The 20,760-nt window shown below is 40.6% G+C and overlaps 2 protein-coding genes across 2 annotated transcripts in view; one reads left to right on the top strand and one right to left on the bottom strand.

The window, feature by feature from the left end:
• Rxfp1 (relaxin family peptide receptor 1) overlaps positions 1-11,876 on the top strand; it is a 116,663-nt gene extending 104,787 nt beyond the window's left edge. Inside the window, exons 15-18 of the mRNA XM_031376032.1 lie at positions 1,716-1,945; positions 5,355-5,765; positions 7,860-8,078; positions 11,542-11,876. Of these exons, the coding sequence (XP_031231892.1) occupies positions 1,716-1,945; positions 5,355-5,765; positions 7,860-8,078; positions 11,542-11,843 (1,162 nt within the window). The 3' untranslated portion in view covers positions 11,844-11,876. The remainder of the gene's footprint in view (positions 1-1,715; positions 1,946-5,354; positions 5,766-7,859; positions 8,079-11,541) is intronic.
• Positions 11,877-19,023: 7,147 nt separating this feature from the next.
• CUNH4orf46 (chromosome unknown C4orf46 homolog) overlaps positions 19,024-20,760 on the bottom strand; it is a 3,591-nt gene continuing 1,854 nt past the window's right edge. The window contains exon 2 of the mRNA XM_031374138.1: positions 19,024-20,570. Within this exon, the coding sequence (XP_031229998.1) occupies positions 20,415-20,570 (156 nt within the window). The 3' untranslated portion in view covers positions 19,024-20,414. The remainder of the gene's footprint in view (positions 20,571-20,760) is intronic.

The raw sequence follows: 20,760 nt of genomic DNA, 5'->3' as shown, positions 1-20,760 counted from the left end.
TCCTTGCGCTGTAAGTCTAACATAGGGCATTGTTTGTTTCCCATGATTCCTCAGAGACAAGGGTTTCATAAGCTTCTTTGCTTGCTCACAACAAAACAGTCTGGCCAAGAAGAACTGAGTTTATTCCAAGAAACCAGTGCAGCTCACTGAATCTAGAAATAAGTAAAAGAAGAGCCAGAAGTGGGAAGGAATCATGGGAACAAGAGTTGAACAGTGGTCTTAGCTAAGCCCTGCTGAAATAAACCATTTACATGCCATCAACAAGGCTCAGGGTTCCTCTTTAGGATATTTGCCTACCCTGAGCTAGGGAGGGCTTCCACTCAACATCCGCCATGATTCCTGTGGCTGGAGAATGGCTTCCCTCAGAAGAAATAATGACACTATTGCTAAAAGATGAGTCTATGCTATGCTTAACCAGCAAACAAGTACCTGCTGAGGTTCTGTGGTGGAAATGGTTCAGCCTCAGACTGTTAAAACAAGAAGAAACAGCACACCCACCCTTATATTCTGCTCCACCGCATCACAGCCCACAGATAAATGCAAACAACCAGACGGACATAGCAGCAACTGCCCTACCCTTGTGCAAGACACAAAATGACCTCCACCTTGTATCATTTACTACTGCAACTGTTTATGCTATAGAGATCCTTTCTATGTTTTGCCACCACTCTTTGCCTGTAAGGCAGACTGACCCGGTCTGAATTCCAATCTCTGTCTCTACTATTACTAGAAAATTTCCTATCAAACAATTCTCCTCCATTGAAGATTTAATCTCCTATTACGGTGTTGCTAGCACTGATCTCATGGAGTTCATTAGAGAACTTATTCCTGGTATCTAAAACATGCCCAGGAATGTGGTGTTTGTGTTGCTGCTGACACAAGAGCAATTCCTGTTTATCCAGGGGATGTCTTTATCCAAGCAGATATCTCTATAGATGAGAAAAATTCAATCAAGATGTAATTCTTCATCGTGTTTCAAAATCTAGTGTGAGTGATAGATGTGGTTAGTAGTTATAGATAATAACTTAATGTAATGTTGTGTTATAACTTTTGTAACAGAAAAGCCATGGGAGCAGCAAATAGAAAGAATTTAATTTTTTCCCCTAAGAGCTAAGCAGTAAGATCAGCTGTGGCAAACCTATGCTTCTACAAGCTTCATAACCATACTCTTATACCAGTTATACCCTTTAATACAGTTGTCATGTTGTGGTGACTCCCAACCATAAAATTATTTTTGGAACTACTTCATAACTGTAGTTTTGCTACTGTTATGAATTGTAATGTAAGTATCTGTATTTTCCAATGTCTTAGATGGCCCCCATGAAAGGGTTATTCAACCCTTAAAGGAGTAGTGACCCAGTTTGAGAACCACTGGTTTGTATGGACTGAATTCTGGAAAAAGCCATTGAAAGCTTCTTTGGATAAATCCCTTCTCTTGTTCACAAGCTAATCATGTATGCATATGCTAAGACATGTCTAGCATGCATTCATCATGCCTGCTTGGAGTTCTTACCCACACATTCTTTTACTATAAAGTCAAGTGATTAAGAGTTAAATTTTGAACTTCAGAATTATGAAAGATTAGTAAGGAAATATTTTCTATTCCACTGACTCTTATATGAACATATTTTCTACTGAGAAAATGTTGAAAACATATGTCAATGATGACATTTAGTTAAATATATCTAATAATTTTGTCTTCCCTTTGTAATCAGATACTTTAAGAAATTTCAGTACTGTGGATATGCCCCACACGTGCGCAGCTGTAAGCCCAACACGGATGGGATTTCGTCGCTTGAGAACCTCTTGGCAAGCATCATCCAGAGAGTCTTTGTCTGGGTTGTATCTGCCATCACTTGCTTCGGAAACATTTTTGTTATTTGTATGCGACCATACATCAGATCTGAGAACAAGCTGCATGCCATGTCCATCATTTCTCTCTGCTGTGAGTATTTCCTGATTAAAAGGGACCAGGCTTGAAATGCACAAAATCATTGCTACTAGAAAATAAATTCTGTGGGGCTGGAGCACATACTGCTCTTCCAGGGGACCCAAGCTGGGTCCCCAGCACCCACATGAGGTGGCTGACAACAGCTTATAACTTCAGCTCCACAGACTCCAACATCTCTGGCCTCCAAAGGTGCCTGCAAGCATGTGCACATAGCCACATACAAACACCGTTGTACAAACACATAGTAAGTCACAGTCATGACCCACAGTTTGAGAGAGGGAGAGGCTGCAGAAGCTGGAGAGGTGTTCTCACAGAGGACACAGGTTCAGATCCCAAGCACCTACATGGTAGTTTACAACTATTCATAACTCTAATTCCAGGGGATCCAACACCCTCTTCTGACCTCTGTCCACACTACGCATCCATGTGATACACAGTCTTATATACAAACAACACAACCATACTCAAAATAAATAAATCTTAAAAAAATTTTAAGTGAGAAAACAAGTTCCATAAGTGTTAAAATTTATGAGATTTAAAAACCTTTCTTCTCTTTTCTTTTTTTATGAAAAGAGGAGAAGTTTATTTACCTCTCAATTTTCTACCTACATTACTATCAAGTATCTTTTTTTGTTGTTGTTTTTTGGTTTTTTTCGAGACAGGGTTTCTCTGTGTAGCCCTGGCTGTCCTGGAACTCACTCTGTAGACCAGGCTGGCCTTGAACTCAGAAATCCACCTGCCTCTGCCTCCCAAGTGCTGGGATTAAAGGCATGCGCCACCACCGCCCGGCCAAGTATCTTTTTTATTGATCATTTTATTCGTTTACATTTCAAATGATATCCCCCTCCCCAGTTACCCCTCCACCATCTCCCCTCTCATCCCCCTTCCCCCTCCCCTTTGCCTCTATGAGGGTGCTCCTCCACCCACTCACCCACTCCCGCCTCACTGCTCTAGCATCCCACTATGATGGGGCATCAAGCCTCCACAGGACCAAGGGCCACCCCTCCCATTGTTTTGCTTATATGGCATCTCTGCATTTTCTACTATAAAAACATAAATCACTTTAGTTATAAGAAAAATTAGTTTTTAAAGTAAGAAAGCATAGGGGAGGGAGAAATAGCTGCACGGTTAAGAGTGGTTACTTTGCAGAACAGTGGTGGCGTGTGCCTTTAATCCCAGCACTTGGGAGGCAGAGGCAGGTGGGTTTCTGAGTTTGAGGCCAGCCTGGTCTACAGAGTGAGTTCCAGGACAGCCAGGGCTCTACACAGAGAAACCCTGTCTCGAAAAACCAAAAAAAAAAAAGAGTGGTTACTTCACAATCACCAATCACCCGTAGTTTCAGTTCCATGGGATCCAATGCTTTCATTCAGCCTCTACACATATGGACGGACACATACACACTCATTAATATTAATATTAATCTAAGAAAGTTCAAAGTTCAGTCAGCTTACAGTTTAAAGAAGGCCTCATTCACAACTATTTTCTCATTGTAGGGTATGACTCCTAAAGCATATTCTCTTCAAACATCAGGGTGAAGAGGTCAGCGGTGAAGAGCAAGCACAGCTCTTGTGGGGGAGTCAGATTTGGTTCCCAGCATCCACAATCATGCAGCTCACAACCACCTGTAACTACAGTTGCAGGGGTTCCAACACCCTTTGGCCTCCATAGCACGTGTACACATGTGGGGTACAGAAACTAAGACAGGCATGTGTGCACAAATGTACACATGTACTGCGTGCACACACACACACAAATATAGAATAAATAATCTTTTTTTAATCTGAATGATTTTACTACAGATGAGATCATTGCCTTCCCCTTCTGAATCGACTAAGCGAAGCTCATAAGTGCTCACAGAAACTGAAGCAGCAAGCACAGGGCCTACACAGGCCTGCACCAGGTCCTCTGTGTATATGTTACAACTATTAGCTTAGTAGTTTTATGGGGCTTCTGTACTTTAAGGACTGTGAACAAGAGTGGGTCTCTGACTCTTGTGCTTGCTCTTGGGACTCTCTTCCTCCTGTTGGATTGCCATGTTCAACTTCAATATAATAATTTTTGGTTTATCTTATTATGTTTTATTTTGTCATATTTGATTGTTATCTCTCCGAAGTCTCTTCTTTTCTAATGAGAGACAGAAAGGGAGTGGACCCAGAGGGGAGGGGCAGTGGAGAGGGAGTGGGAGGAATAGAAGGAGGGGAAACTGTGCTCAGGATATATTGCATGAGAAAAGAGTCTGTTTTCAAGAAAAAAAAATTAAAGAACAAAAAAAAAAACAGTTGCTTTTCATGATCATATCTTCAAGCCCAGAGATGCACTAGATATTGGTTTGCATGCCCAGTTCATAAACACTGACTTTACAGCTGGTCATTTTTCAGGTCTCTGAGCTACTAGAATAATTATTCACTAGAATAATTTTAAGCTTAAAATATGTAAATAGAGAAATGTCTCCAAATGGGATTGATTTTTTTTTAAGTTTTTAAAACGCGATTGTAAAGTATTGCATTAGATGACCACTACAAAGAAAAACAAAGAATCAGACTTTGGGATGTTCACAGCCTGGGTCGCAATGCTGAGGATGTATCTGCAGCCCCTCAAGTAAGAAGAGCAGCCCTCCATACACTGTCCACCACTGTGGGAATGGCCATGTTTACTATCACAGACAATGTGCAAAGTCTGAGTTCTAATTTTTTTTTTTGCAAGCTATGTGAGAAACAAAATTCACAAAATGTCTACAACTCTGTATGGTTAGCTACAAAAATCTGAGTCAAGTTCAATTTCACTATGCAAGGCTGGAGGATAACTACATTGTTTTAAAAAAAAAAATAGGGTCAATGCTCACACTGGAGAAAAATTAGTTTTTTCCATGGAGTCTCATCTGGGTATATTAACCACACTTGAGGCCAACACAAGCAAAGTCAACGGTCCTTTTGAAGACTTTGGTCTCATATTGCTTTGTTTTGGCTTTTTTTTTTCTTATTGTTCTTTTGCTTGTATATTTTGGGTTGCTTTTTAGTTTTGTGTGTGTGTGTGTGTTTCTTGGGGGGGTTGCTATTTAAAAAAGAGAAAGAAAGGGGATGGAGTTGGGTGGGTGGGGAGCTAGGATCTGGGAGGACTTAGGGGCAGGGAAAGCATAATTAGAATCTATGGTATGATTTTTTTTTTCAATTAAAAAAATGGATTTCATGAGGCTGGAGAGTTGACTCGGAGGGTAAGAACTCTGGCTGCTCTTCCTTACTCATGCCAAGAAAGCACTCTACCGCCAAACTATCCAACCAACCTATGAATTCTTAAGAGAATAAAATTTCTTGGTAATATTGAGAAGAGGATCCTTTAAGATGTTTTATATAAAGATACACATACTATCTGTTTCTCTGAACCTATAACCTTCGGACCCTTGTAGGTGCTGACTGCCTAATGGGAGTGTATTTATTTGTGATTGGTGCCTTTGACCTCAAGTTTCGGGGAGAGTACAACAAGCACGCACAACCGTGGATGGAGAGTGTTCATTGTCAGTTCATGGGGTCGTTGGCCATTCTGTCCACAGAAGTATCCGTTTTACTCTTAACATTTCTGACATTGGAAAAGTACATCTGCATTGTGTATCCTTTTCGGTGTTTAAGGCCTCGAAAATGCAGAACAATCATGGTTCTGATTTTCATTTGGATTATTGGGTTCATAGTGGCTTTTGCTCCACTTGGCAATAAGGAATTTTTCAAAAACTACTATGGCACCAATGGAGTATGCTTTCCTCTTCATTCAGAAGACACGGGAAGTACTGGAGCCCAGATTTATTCAGTGGTAATTTTTCTTGGTAAGAAACCCTGCATTGCAAGTCTTCCTGTGTTCCAGCTCTTGCTAGGGCATCTCACAGTATGAAACTCATTTATGACTTCCATTGTTTACAAACTCCGTCTTTCTAACCCAGTGTCTATCAACATCCTAATGCTATGACCCTTAATACAGGTCCTCAATACACCTCATGTGCGGTGACCCCAACCATAGAAATATTTTCATTGCTACTTCATAACTATAATTGTGCTGCTATTATAAATCATAATGTATATATTTGTGTTTTCCAATGGGTCTTAGGCGACCCCTGTGATCCATGTGTTGAGAACTGCTCTTTAGTGACTTCTCCAGAGGATGTTATAGATAAATTTGGTTTTGTTGGGCAATGTTTTTCTTTCTCCATCTATTCTGACTGGAAAGTTTTGCTGCCTATAGTAATCTGGAATGGCATTTGTGTTTGTCTCTTAGAGTTTGTAAACCATCCATTTAGGCCCTTCTGGCTGTCAGTCTCCACTGAGAGAAATCAGGGGTTATTCTAGTAGGTTTGCTATTATATGTTAGTTGGTCTCATTCAATGTTTTGATTATGTGTCATAGGGAATTTCTTTTCTGGTTCAGTCTATTTGCTGTTCTATATGCTTCTTGTACCTTGATAGGCCCTTCCTCCTTAAGGTTAGGGACATTTTCTTCTGTGATTTTGCTGAGAACATTTTGTGTCTTTGGCCTTCTTCTTGCTCTGTAGTCACTGATTTTGTCTTTTCAGGATGCCCCAGATTTCCTGAATGTTTTGTTCTTGGATATTTTAGAGTTAACGTTTTATTTAATGGGGTATCCATTTCTTCTATATATTGTGTTGAATGCCCTAAATTTCCTCTTCCATGTCTTCTACTCTGTTGGACATTTTATTTCTGAGGCTTTTGTCTGACTTCCTACATTTTTCATTTCCAGTTTTACCTGAGATTCGGTTTTCTTCACTGTTCTATTGCTACTTCATGCCTTGCACCATCTTCATCATTTCATTCTACTGTTAGTTTGTGTTCTCTCGGACTGATTAGTAGACTTATTCATATCCTCTTTGAGGTCATTGAGCATATTCATAACAGCTATTTTGAAGTCCTTGTTTTTGCTGCATCTATATTGCTTTTTGTTAGGGCATACTGCAATGGGGTTACTGGATTCTGGAGAAACATTGTCTTGGCTGCTAATGACTGTGGAGTTGTGTTTGCACTGGCATGTAGGCATCAGGGTTTGGGATCATTGTGATTCTATGCATTGATATCAGGCCTTGTCCTTGTTGGCTGAGTGTTCCACTCCTCAGTTTTTCCGTTGGCCTCTCTGGATCTTAGAAGAGTGTGGTGGTTATGGGTTGCCTGGTAAGGAGTGCTTTTAATTCTCTGCATGGTGTGGCCATGGGGAGTCCCAAGTTGAATGTGTTTCTTGGTTTTGGGAGCTAACATGAAGGAACAGGGATGGGCTGTAAGGGAGATGGATCTGAAAGGGACTAGAGGAAGGAGGAAAGCTGGGTCTACTGCAAGGTTTGCTAGTTTCCAGAGTGGAGTCAGAGAAGGAGAAGCAGGGAAGAAGGCAGATGGTCTGACACTGGGCTCGGGTTGAGACTGGGGAACTGGAATTGAAAGACAGGTAGGAGAGCGAAGATAGCCTATTTGATTCTCACTGGCCAGCATGTGCCTAAGTAGAGAGTGCCTCTGGGTATTGGAGCCTGACACAAAGGAATGGGGTGAGAGGGGAAGCCTGTGAGAGCTGCAGAACCCCCAGCAAATGGAGGCTGAGAGGAAAGACAAGACCCTTTGAGACAGTATCAGAGGTAGTGCTGGGGATGAGACTGTGTAATTGGAAATGGAGGTCAGGAAAGATATCTGGTACACATTTGTAACCTGAGGCAAGAAGACTGTGTTTTGGTGTCCAGCCTAGGCTCCCTAGTCAAGTTGAAGGCTCACCTGAACTCCATAGGAAGGCCTTGTTGCAAAGTAAATAAGTGAATAAATAAATACCACTTTACTGGTTCTGTGGCCTTAGTAGTAACATCTAAGCCATTTTTATGTTTGTCTTCAGAGAATGCTAACATACACTACTAATGCTCTTCATGGTCTAAACAGGTATTAACCTGGTGGCATTTATCATCATTGTGTTCTCCTATGGAAGCATGTTTTACAGTGTTCATCAAAGCACCATAACAGTAACGGAGATACAGAAGCAAGTGAAGAAGGAGATGGTCCTCGCCAAACGCTTTTTCTTTATCGTGTTTACCGATGCGCTGTGCTGGATTCCCATTTTTATACTGAAATTTCTTTCACTGCTTCAGGTGGAAATACCAGGTACAATCTTTTCCTGGAAAGAATAAATCTGTGGGGAGTTATTCTTAAAAAAAAAATTACTACTCTTAACAACAACTCGCTTCAAGAATTATTTGTCAGAGTAGTGTGGACTCTGGCTCCATTGTTCATGAAGTGTCTACTGAGAGGAACTGTTCAGTTCTTTCCATAAATGCCTACTGCCACAGTTCTCATGAAAACAAAGGGACCAAACCATGACTATATCATGAAAAGAAAATGACCAAGACAAATGGTATAGAGTGCTTAAAAATTGGCTGCCTGCTGAGAACGACCACAAAAAAAACCAACCCAATAATTACCCAATCATGAATTCACCTTTTAGACTGTGAGAAATGTTTCTCCCTACAGTATGTATGACAGATGACACTGCACTGTAGTCTGACGTAATAGAAAACAACACAGCATTGTAAAATAATATATATCACATGCATCATTGCTGTTACATTGAGCAACAGAATATGAATTTGTTGGTGAGGAGGAGAAATTTGACACCTTGTACATTGATAGTAGGATTTGAACAGGGTGCAGCTACTGTAGAAGAGTGTGCTAGAGGTTGGAAAATATTAGCTATAGAGTTGCCATACAATCTAGTCATTCCACTTCTGGATAAGTACACAAGGGAATTGAAAGGCAGAACTAAAATAGATCTGAGCACACCTGTGTTGGCTGCAGCATTCATAGGCAGAAGCAGTACAGTGTCTACAGATGGATGGACAAATAAACCATAGCAAACATGTACATGGATCACATAGTGTCTACTGACGGACAAACGAAATGTAGCACACATATACACAGGTCCTTCTTCAGGTTTATAAAGAAAGAAAGCTCTCTTAAAGATTTTTTTTTTACATTTATTTATTTCATGTGTGTATGTGTACACATGCATGCACACATGTGCTATGACACACAAGTGGAAGTCGGGGGACAATCTGCTAGAATCAATTCTCCCCTTTCACCATGATTATTCTGAGCATCAAACTCAGGTTGTCAGACTTGGTAGCAAGAACCTTCACCCACTGAGCATTCTCATCAGCCCTTACAAGGAAATTCTGGCGTGTGCTGCATTATACATGAATCTTGAAGGTGTTGTGTTGAGTAAATAGCCCTGACAGAAAAGGGCCACATGGGTTGTGATTCATCTTACATGAGACTCCTGGAATAGTCAAGTTCATAGGCAGAACATAGACTAGCTGCTGCTAGAGAATGGAAGGGGGAGAGTGGGAGGCATTGTTTTACAAGTACAGTTTCCTTTGGGAAGATGAGAACATTCTGAGACCAGGGTGATGAGGGATGCTAACAATGTAGATATACTCATCACCACAGAACTGTGCATTTTGAAAAGTTAATGAACAAAGTTTATGTCATATATATACTATCACAAAAAATGTACAAGTATCCCTGCTGACTGCATATGTAGTCCAGTGTATATTCACATTTTGACATCTATATATGCATAATTTAGTTTTGTTTGATTCCACAGGTGATGATAATAGAATCTGACAATTTATGAAGAATAAGAGGGACAATAGTATCAAATACATCACAACAAGAACCTGAGTGTTTGATAGTTCTATACATATGCAAAGGTGATTTTTAAGATAGGTTTAGAAAGTTGCAGAGATGGCTCAGTAGTTGAAAGTATTAGCTCTCCTTCCAGGAACAGTAGTTCAGTTCCCAGTGCCCACATCAGGAGCCTTACGACCAACTGCAACTCCAGCTCCTGAGTATCCAACTCCCTCCTCTGACCTCCTTAGGTACCCACATACATGTGGCATATACACAGACAGACAGACACATACAAATCAAAATTATTCTTCCAAAAAAAGATGGATTTAGTTAAATATGATTGGGGGTTTTGTTTTTGTTTGGGTTTATGTTTTGGGCTGTTTATTTGTGGTACTAGGGGTTGAACCTAGGGCTTCATAACACTAGGCAAGTATTCAACCACCCAACTATATCTCTACATCTTTTTCCCCCACTCTTTATGTTGAGGCATAGTCATGTTAATTTGCTTCATTCATTCTATAGCTCAGAATGGCCGTATACTTTTCTTGCCCCCTTTTTTGGGGGGTGCAGGGTTGGGGAGGGTGAGGGCAGTGTTTAAGACAGGGTTTCTCCGTGTAACTTTGGCTATCCTGGAACTGACTATATAGATCAGGAAGGCCTCAAACTCACAGAGATCTGCCTGCCTCTTCCTCAAGTGCTGATATTAAAGATGTGCACCATCACACCTGGCTTGTCTCAGACTCTTATAGGTTGGGGTTTTAGGCCTGTGTTGCTAATCTACTCAACAATATTTCACTGAAATAAATATTTGGTCAAAAGCCTAAATATGTTGCAAAGATGGCTCAGTTTATAAGATGTTTGCCATACAAGCAGGAGTCTGGGTTCCCCAGGAGCCACAAGAAAAGCAAAGCGTGCAGTAGCACATCTATAACCCCAGCCCTGGGAGGAGAGAAAGATGAGGGAACCCCAGGAATCACTGGCCAGCCAGCCAGCCTAGCCTATTTGGTGAGTTCTAGGTTCACTGAGAGGTCCTGTTTCAAAAAATCATGTGGAGAAAAATGGGGGGAAAAAAACTAGCATTGGCCTCTGGCCTCCACATGCATGAGCACACATGTACCTGCATGTATCACTCATTTACACACACAGGCATAAACACATGAACACACACATGTACATGCACACACACACACACATGTGCAATACTTAAAATATGTGCCTATTTTTAAAATAAAACAGGCTTGGGAGCCAGTTGGGTGCTCATCTGGCACGTACAACTCCATGGTTCAATCCCTAGCAATGCCATAAAGAAAAACAAAGGGAAGCTAAATACATAACAAACAAGAAATTTAGTCAAGATAAATCTACATATTCTGGGAAATACTGCACACATCTTCTATTGGTTAAAACATTTGTAAATGATGATAAATGCAGAATAACATGGTTTGTCTTTAAATGGACTCGTGTTGGTACATCATAGCTCTGTGTGAATGCTCCCAGGAGTGTTCTTTTGTTGGCACTCTGATGTATTCAGAGAAAGCCTCTCAGCGCGAGCCCTGTGCGTCCACAGCACCGGCATTGCTTTAAACACTGGCACATCAGAAAGACAGCCTGAAAATAACTTGGTGTTTGACTATGTCACATTAAAGAAAAGGGAGGCTGAAGACGGAAGATGCAAGATATGCCTTACAAGCCAGGCAGTGGTGGTGCATGCCTTTAATCTCAGCACTGGGGAGGCAGAGACAGACGGATTTCTGAGTTCAAGGCCAGCCTGGTCTGCAGAGTGAGCTCCAGGACAGCCAGGACTATACAGAGAAACCCTGTCTCAAAAAAACAAAACAAAACAAAAAAATATATGCCTTACAACATGCCATCATCACAACATGCCATCATCACAGCATGCCATCATCAATCATTCAGGTGTTTCATCTTTCTCTTCCAGATTCTATTACCTCTTGGGTGGTGATTTTTATTCTGCCTATCAACAGTGCTTTGAACCCAATTATCTACACGTTGACCACTAGACCTTTCAAAGAAATGATCCATCAACTCTGGCACAACTACAGACAAAGAAGGTCTGTTGTCAGAAAAGGGACTCAGAAAGCATATGCGCCATCGTTCATCTGGGTGGAAATGTGGCCCTTGCAGGAGATGTCCACTGAGTTCACGAAGCCGGATGCTTTCACAGACCCCTGTGATCTGTCGCTAGTTTCTCAGTCATCTAGACTCAATTCTTATTCGTAACTGTATCTTATTCTCAAGAATACTGTTGAAGTGCTTCTAGAGGGATTTGATGATATGAAGCAAATACCACAAAATGTATATCTAAGACAAGTTAGCTTAGAGTGGCACAAGGTGGGGAAAGATAGCTGGTGTTCATACAAAGAGAAGGAATCATACTGACAATGTGTGCATGTATATTAGTACATATTTGCATAGCAGATGAAGGGAAATCTATCTAGTTCTAGCATGCATTTATGCACACTGCATGGAGGAAAACTGCTGAGCACACAACATAGAACCTTTTTAATCTATATATTGTGTTCAACTATTAACACCACAAATTCTCCCTACAGCTCCTAGACTTCTGTTGTACAAATCAGCCAACATAAGACCCACAGACCCTTTTTAATTAAGGTCTAAAGTTTTATAATTCTGAAAGATAACAACATCAGACAAAATGTCTGTGGCCAGTGAGATAGATACTCAGTGGATAAAAGTGGGTTACTATACAAACATGCTGACCTGAGCTCAGTATCTGGAACCCACAGAAGGGTGGAAGGGAAAAATAGACTCTGGAAAATTGTCCTCTGACCTCCACTTGTGCACCATGGCATGTGTGTGCATACATACACATCACACACACACACACACACACACACACACACACACAATTTTAAATGTGGTTGTTTGCAAAATAGAAACACTGCTGTTTAATGAATCCTTTGCATTCTTCATTGAGTCTGCAAAACATACTCATTAAAAAGAAGCCTTGTTGCCAGATGTCATAGACAAACCTGTAGTCCTAACATGAAGAAAAAGCAGAAGGATCACAAGTCTGAGGCCAGCCTCAGCAACATAGAAACAACCTAAGGATCACAAGTCTGAGGCCAGCCTCAGCAACATAGAAACAACCTGTCTCTAAAGTTATTAAAGTGCTTGTTGCACACACACAGCCAACTGGGTTTGAATTCCTGGTACGACCATTAAAAAGCCAGCTATGGTAGAGCATACCTATAATCCCAGTGCAGAGGAGGTAGAGACTGGAGGATCCTGAAGACTTGTTGACCAGCTATTGAGGAAGACACCTAATGTCAGCCTCTGACTTCCACACACATGTATACTCACCCCCAGACACACACACACACACACTCACACACACAGAAGGGAGGCAAGCTTTGTTATAAACTCAGAACCAGCATTTTTCAGTCACTCCCTACTGAGTTTTCTAGTGGCTTTGCTCTAAGTTAGTGCCATCATGAGGAAACAACAGGAAACAACAGACTATTGCAAAAAGGTAAGCCAGAGAAGCAGGACTGACAGCATTTAAATCAATGAAATCAAATTCAGAAATAAACCCTCATGTTTCAATCAATTGATTGTTTAAAAGGGTTACAAGACACATGTAACCTAACCAAATTAAATCAAGAGGCTATAAACAACTTATATCCACATCCAGCAAGCAAACCTTTAAGGAAAAGCTAACACTAACGCTATTCAAATTGTCCCTCAGATGAAAATCGAAGGAACACTAGCAAACAGACTCTACAAACCCAGCACAGCCCTGATCAAAACCAGGGAGGAGAACAATACAAGAAAAAAACTATTGATCAATTCCCAATGAGCATAGATGTAATGATTCTCAATAAACATCAATGGGAAGGATGCACACCATGACTAAGATTGCTTTATCCAGGGCTGTAACTTTGTTAATCCATCATACATAAATCAATAAATCTAATATAACACAAAAGTAGAAGAGGATAGATGTCATGCAATTATTTCAACACACACACACACGTACTCACAGACACACATGCACACACACACGCACACACACACACATACACACATACACACATGCACACACACGCACACACACACACACACATACACACATACTCACAGACACACACACACACACACGTACTCAGACACACACGCACACAATGCCTTTGACAAAATTTGGCATCTTTCATGATAAAAGCCCCGTGGAAACCAAGAATAGAAGGAGTCAAAGCTAGCATACTAAAAGTCATATAAAACAAAGTTGTAAGTGACTGAACTAAATGGGAAATCAATGAAGACCATTGCCTCTAATGCAGGGAATGAGATAAGAGTGCCTGATGGGGACCTTGGCAGCATCACAGCCAGCAGGTAAACCATCCGTGTGAGATGAAGAATGGAACTCGAATCATCACCAATTTTGCAGGTGCTGGGTCAAAATTTCCAGAACCTGACCTTGGAGTTTATTTTTCTTACACATTTAAGCACAATAAAACTTTGGGAAAAGGCGTCCACAAGACAGTTATCATGATGAAGCGTTACTAGAAGTTTTGCTAGAAACTTCCTAGCAAAGTAGCAAAGGACCTGTGACCTTTACAATACGAATGAGTTCATTGGCTGATAAACAGTGCTCAGGGCCAAAGGAGGAAGGATTTGTTATAATGATAGATTATCGATGGAGGATACAAAGTACATTGAGCCTCTTCTGTAAGTTGGGTTCTGTTCATTGAGAGACAAGGCTCAGGATTAGGGCCTACAAAAGGCTCAAGATATGGCATGGGTGGGAGCACTCAGGAAGGCTGGCTCCACAGAACAACAAAAAGGTCACCAAACTGTCAGACAACACCTCTCCCAGTTTCTAGTCGACCATGTGTCAGTCATTTTCTTCCTTTGAAGAAAACAGGCTCTCATGTTTAACAAGTCTGGTTCCTCAAAGGCTTTCTCCTGTGCCTATGTTCCTGCTTCTATGCCGTGCCTCCTACAAGCGCCCACTTACATAATTCTTATTCAGTACATTTTTTAAAGTGTTATCTTGAGAAGGAACAAAAAGAAATAAAATGGACATAAATATGACAGGAAGAAATTAATGTATCCCTATTGAAGACTGCCCAAAGCTACATTTAAAAGACCCTAAAGATTCCATTAGAAAGTTCATACCTCAACATTTTCCCTAAAGGGTTTCTAAAAATATAATCTAAAAATATAATCTATAAACTATGTGATCTAGCTAGTCAACTCATGGGTATACACCCAAAGTACTCTGTTAACATAATACAGAGGTACTTATATATCCATATTTACTGTAATGTTCACCCCCAAAATAAGGGAATAAAGGGAACAGCCTTTCATTCATTGAAAGAAAAAGAGAATTTACATATTTACAAAAAATTCAGTAGCCCTCCAATATATCTGTAAGAAACCTCATTTGAAGTAAGTTCATCCTGTGTACATAGAAATACTACTGATTTTTGTGTTTATTTTGCATCCTATTTTTTAACATTGAAATCTCTAGTTACATGCATCTTCCTGAAAATGTCTTTTTTTTTTTCCCTGCTCGGTGGCTGAATAAAGTTTCATTATGTATATGTTAAATGAAATAAGCTAGACTCAAAAGATAAATTCTATAAGTTCATTCTCTTCCTCTCTCTCTTTCTCGTGTTTGTGTGTGTGTGTGTGTGTGTGTGTGTGTGTGTGAGCATGCACATGACCATGAAGGGGAAAAGTATTGAGAGGTACTGAGAAGGATGGAGAGGGGAGCCGGGGAAGAGGATAGTGTTTGTGTGCAGGAGTCAAAGGTGCAAAGGTTGGCAGTGAGGGAACAAAGTGCACACATGTATGAAAATGCTATCTAAAGTCATTATTTTGTACGTTAACATAAAAATAACTTCCAACGCTCTTAGAAGGAAACACGGGGATAATTCCTTGAGATATGGGATTTAGTAATGGATTCCTAACGCTGAAAAACTAAGACCAACAAAAGGGGAAAAACTGTTTCAGCTAAGTTCAAACCTTAGGCATCAAGAAGATTGGGAGAGTCCTTGCTGCTTTTCCAGGAGACCCGGGTTCCATTTCCAGTACAATCGCTGGTCAGCTCACAACTTGTAACCCCAGCTCCAGAGGACCTGACACCCCCTTGTGGTTTCTTTGAACACCACATTCATATGCACAAACCCACACTCAGAAACATACCTATGCAAAATGACAATCACTGTGGGAAAATTTGGCCTTTCCACAGAAAGCAAATTTAAAATAAAATTATTATATGACCCACTTCACTGTGAGATACAAATGCAAAGGAATTAAAAATAGGACTCAGACAAGTACTTTCATGCAGTGTGTCTTGCAGTAATTTTTTTATAAGAGCCAGAATATGCAAAGCCAAGTGCCAACAACTGAAGGATGGGAAAACAAAGTGTGGAACATAAACATTTCAACAGAATATTACTCTGCCATTAAAAGTAACGAGGTTGTGATCAGTGCTATAGCATGAAGATAGAATGGAAGCCAGGGATCAAAGGACAAATGCTAAGTAGTCTCACTTACATAAGGTAGCTAGAATAAGTAGATTCTTAGAGATGGACAGTAACGTAGAGCTCACTAGTCGTAGGGGTAGCAGTGAAACTGAATTTATCTTCCTAAGTTTACATAATCTAAATTGCACATGAGAATGGAATGTGGACACCAGTCAGTAAAAGCCAGTGAATTGTACACTTTAGACAGGTGGGTTTCATAGTATAGTTATAATCTCAACAGAGCAAAGAAAAGAAAGAAGTTGTTGGTTTAAGCACTCGGCTTTAGAAAGAGTTTTGTACTCTCTCTGCATATTTTTTATTCCAAAGAGTCAATATGGCTGTCATAGAAAGATGGCTTTGCCTTGTTTAAACAGCCAGTTTGTCAGCTATCACTTGTCAACTAGTTCTTTTCTAGTCAGTTAGGTTTGGGAAAGGGAAAGTGAAAGTGTTCAAGACAGAGAGACACCAAGTAGGATGTTCCTTTAGATAGCCGCGATGCCGCAGCAGATGCTACAGCCCAAGTCTGAAGCAGGAAGCTTCATTCTCACCAGCCAAAGCAAAGTGTCTACTCACTCTTAAAGGTTTCTGAGCAAAGGGAGGCCTTGCCCCACTACAAAGCAAGCTTATCAGGCACATGCCCTATGCTACATGTCAGAGGCAGAAGAGCTGGGTATATATGACAGGGATCATTCAGTCTCTGTGTAGGGAAGTCACATATCACATGTCAGCTATGTGATGTGACAGTAATTCACACTGACTTCATCCCTACTGAAGCCCCTTCGGCAAGAGGGCTGAGTGTCTGAGTGTTTGTCACCTGCTTTAGAGTCTGGATTCTCTCTTTCTCATATATATGTGATTTAATAAGAATAGAAGAGCAGCCATCAGAGGAAGGGGTGCTAATAGCACTCAGGTTCTTGTTGTTCTCTCTTTTCTTTAATTATCTTTAATCTCCTTTTACAGTCCAGTCATTATCCCCCTCCTGTTTTGCCCTCTGACAGTTCCTCATCCCATTTCTCTTCTTCTTCCCCCTGCCCTGCCCCCCAACCCCATCTCCAAGAGGATGTCCCCATCCTACCCCTACCCCACCAGGCCTCCCCACTCCCTAGAACCTTCAAAGTCTTCAAGGGTTAGGTGTGCCCTCTCTCACTGAGGCCAGACCAGTATTGTACCAGCTAGTGTCCAGCAGTCTCAACCAACCTGGACCCCCAAGATCTCTCAGACGCTGAGCACTCAGGTCCTTGATTAGATCAACTTTCTAAAGGATATTTGGGGAAGTTGAATTAATTATGAGACAGGTTAGAAGAGGCTGTGGTGGAAAGCATTATAGAATAAAGGTAGTTTTTAGAAGTTGTCATGGATGTCTCTAAGGTTAAGCTCAAGCATCAGAGTAAAACAGGCCTGAAGGAGGCAAGAAGATAAAAAGGAAGACCCTCTCAGTGTAATGCCCTCAGAGCACTTGCCACTGTGCTGCCGTAGGCCACTGATGGCTTGCTAAGGGCAGTCAGGGCAAGAATCTACAGGCCCGCAATCTCACTGCCCATTTTCAAGTCTGGTGAGTCAGAGTATAAGATGAATGGGGAGGACAGGGGTCGGGGGGATCTTCTTTATGATCTTATGGTTCCCTTTCAGAATTGAGAATCTGAAACCCAACTCTTGGCTTCTCAGCAATCAGGAGGTCTGGGAAAAAAGAACAGCCCTAAGGCGGCCATCCCTTGACCTAGCACTAAGATTTTCATGACACATGGACAGAGATGGACAGGAGGTCTGTAGGACCCAGATTTACCTGTTTAGAGACAAAGCTCTGATGCAGGTGAAAGATGATAGCCCTAGTAATGAGAGGTTGGCAGAAGCCCTAGTGGCTGTGAGGAGGCGGGGTGGTCCTTGGTGGTCCAAGCAGAAGCCCTGGTTGGGGCAACTTACATACACACACTACCACCACCACCACCACCACCACCACCACATAATTGCTTTGTGTAGAATGATCCCAGTAAATGTCCTTAATTCTATCTCATAAAGGTTTCTGTGATCCATGTACTTCTCTTTGCCCCAATACCCAGTGCCTTAGCTTAGGTCATCCATGCCATCATGGATAGTTGCAATAACCTGACGTATCTGTATCTTCAACTCTAGTCTATCAGCTGACCATCACAGGTTTTTTAGAGTTCTCAAAAAAAAAGTATCTGGGGGATGGGTCTTATACAAATATTAACATATTATTTAGATAATAATTGAGCTCTCCAAAGTCATATGTATGTGTATACATACAAAAACACATACACATGTCAGAGATAATTACAAGGAACTGACTCATAATTCTGTCAAGTCTGAAGGGTGACAGGTTACTGCAAAATCAGAAGTCATCAGTGTCCAATCCAAATGCTGACAGAACTCTCTCGAGGGCCTTTTCCTATTTGGTCTTCTCCTGTTTGGATGAAGTTCACTACTTTACCTGAATATGATTTGCTTAATTTTTAAAATTTTACCCCAGCCTGGCACACACCTATCACACCAGTGCTAGAGAGGCAGAAGCAGGATGAGGAGTCTATAGACGGCTGTGACTACATCTAGAATTTGAAGCTACACTGGAATACATGAGATCCTGCTTTAAAAAACAAAAACAACTCATCTCAAGGGCTAGGGTTAACAATATCTACAGATCCTTAGGTTTGATCTGAGTTTCACACTTGTATACACACACACACACACACACACACACACGTATACATACAAAAGGGGGCAGGAAGATCCAGTGAGTCTAACACTTAGGATGAGGGAACAGCCAAAACAATAAAACTACAAACTTAACCCTGCATAGGAATACACAAGAATTCTTTAAACCATTCATCTCTTCTGTATGGTTTAACTATCTCATAAAGTTTTAAATAATGAGTCCAAAGAAACAGAAATTTACTTATAATCTTTATTTTTTATACATTTTTAAATTGCAATTTTCAGAATATATAATTATTTCTCTTATACAGAAATAAGCATTCTTTGGTACAGAAATCACACCATATGTGTTGTGTGAGCTTAATTTAAAGGAAAAAAAATCACTAACTATGACTATGTCAAAACTAGTCTTTGCCATCCATTTGTCCCCTACCATAGCTCCCCAGTAACACTTTAGAATAGAGTTCTATTCACATCAATGTATCTACACAGACATCACATCAAAGATACTTCAAGGTCCTATGCATCAAGGTCCTACATGGCTTGAAGATAGATGGCACTAATACAGAAAACACAGTACAGATAAAGTGGAACCTTAACACCTACCCTCAATTGCTAAGAAACCCATAGAAACAGTTACATGTGATACACTGGAAACCAACTTTAGAATTATGTAAATAACTTGCAAAGCTCCATTAAATAATACCTAGCATACAGCCATAAATTTGATCAGGTATTTCAAAGACAGCAATCAAACATATAGAACACCAACAAAAGAAACATTAACTATGAAAGCAGCTAACTATAAAAATAGAAAAAAAAAGCATGTATTCTATAAAAGTTTTCATTTTATGAAATAAAGGCTTTTTAAAAATAGAGTTATAGAATGAGAAAAATATTATTTTAAGATCATCAAAATTCAAAACTGTTTTGCATACCAGTAGTCCTGGCCCTTAAGAGACTAAGACAGAAAGACTGCTTCAAGACAGAAAAAAATGTCAAATTCCCATTAAAATATATATATGGAGAGTGAGAGAGAGGTTTTCCTTCAAGTCAATGAAGTTTAGATTCATACAATTTTCTTAGAGAAACAGTCTTCATCCTAAAAAATAGGAATCAAAAGTAGCTTTGAATCATACTCATCGAGTCTTATTCACAGACAGTGTTGTGACCTGGCTGTGGGTATTGGGATAAGGAAGTAAATAAAGCGCCACCACCAGTCTCAGGTGTCCTGCGGAGCTGGACCATGCACAGGAAATCCTCATCGCCTGCCTTAGGAGACACGCCAAGCTCAACTCCCAACTCAAGCATTTCTCTCATCTTCTCACAAAACAAATAATGACCTGGTTGCAGGGAGGCACTAGTATGACAATTACTTACTGATGGAATGAGCTTTCATAAAGGAGTCGACCAAAGTTTAGAGGGCAGAAAGCAATTAAGGTAAATACTGCCATATCAGAGAAAACACATAAGCAAATAAGAGGGTCTAGTATTCTGCTTTCACAAAGTCAAGAATACCAAGAAAAATTTCATTCTCAGTATAAATGTCTGGAGACAGGCAGCCCCATACATGTGGTCCACGTGCAAATATCTTATGTGTGAGTCACTAAGCAACTACATCTGCAAGTCAGTTGTCGGGTTTCAGAGAATCATAGCCTTCTTTCAGGAGGTCCCGCCACGTTTTAAGGAAACGCGCATTTTCTGTACATTTCAGGGCAAGTTCTTCCACTTGAGCTGATACCGCAGATGTGGCTTCAAGAAGTTTAGTTAATGAAAATGCCGCCTGAAATTTAATGAAAGAAAGAAAAGTCAAACGGATTTGTTTGTGGTACTAGATAGAACCCAGGACCTCCAGCACTGAGCTACACCCTGAACCCCTCACATACTTACTTTAATTCCTCATCTAACTTCATAGTCTAAATATAGCTTAAGACCTTCAATCAAATGCCCACATGTTTCTTTAAAAGAAATGA

The sequence above is a fragment of the Mastomys coucha genome, unplaced genomic scaffold (genome assembly GCF_008632895.1).
Source record: "Mastomys coucha isolate ucsf_1 unplaced genomic scaffold, UCSF_Mcou_1 pScaffold16, whole genome shotgun sequence".
NCBI lineage: Eukaryota > Metazoa > Chordata > Mammalia > Rodentia > Muridae > Mastomys > Mastomys coucha.
The sequence above is the reverse complement of the archived record's forward strand: the minus strand, read 5'-3'. Positions and strand labels throughout refer to the sequence as shown.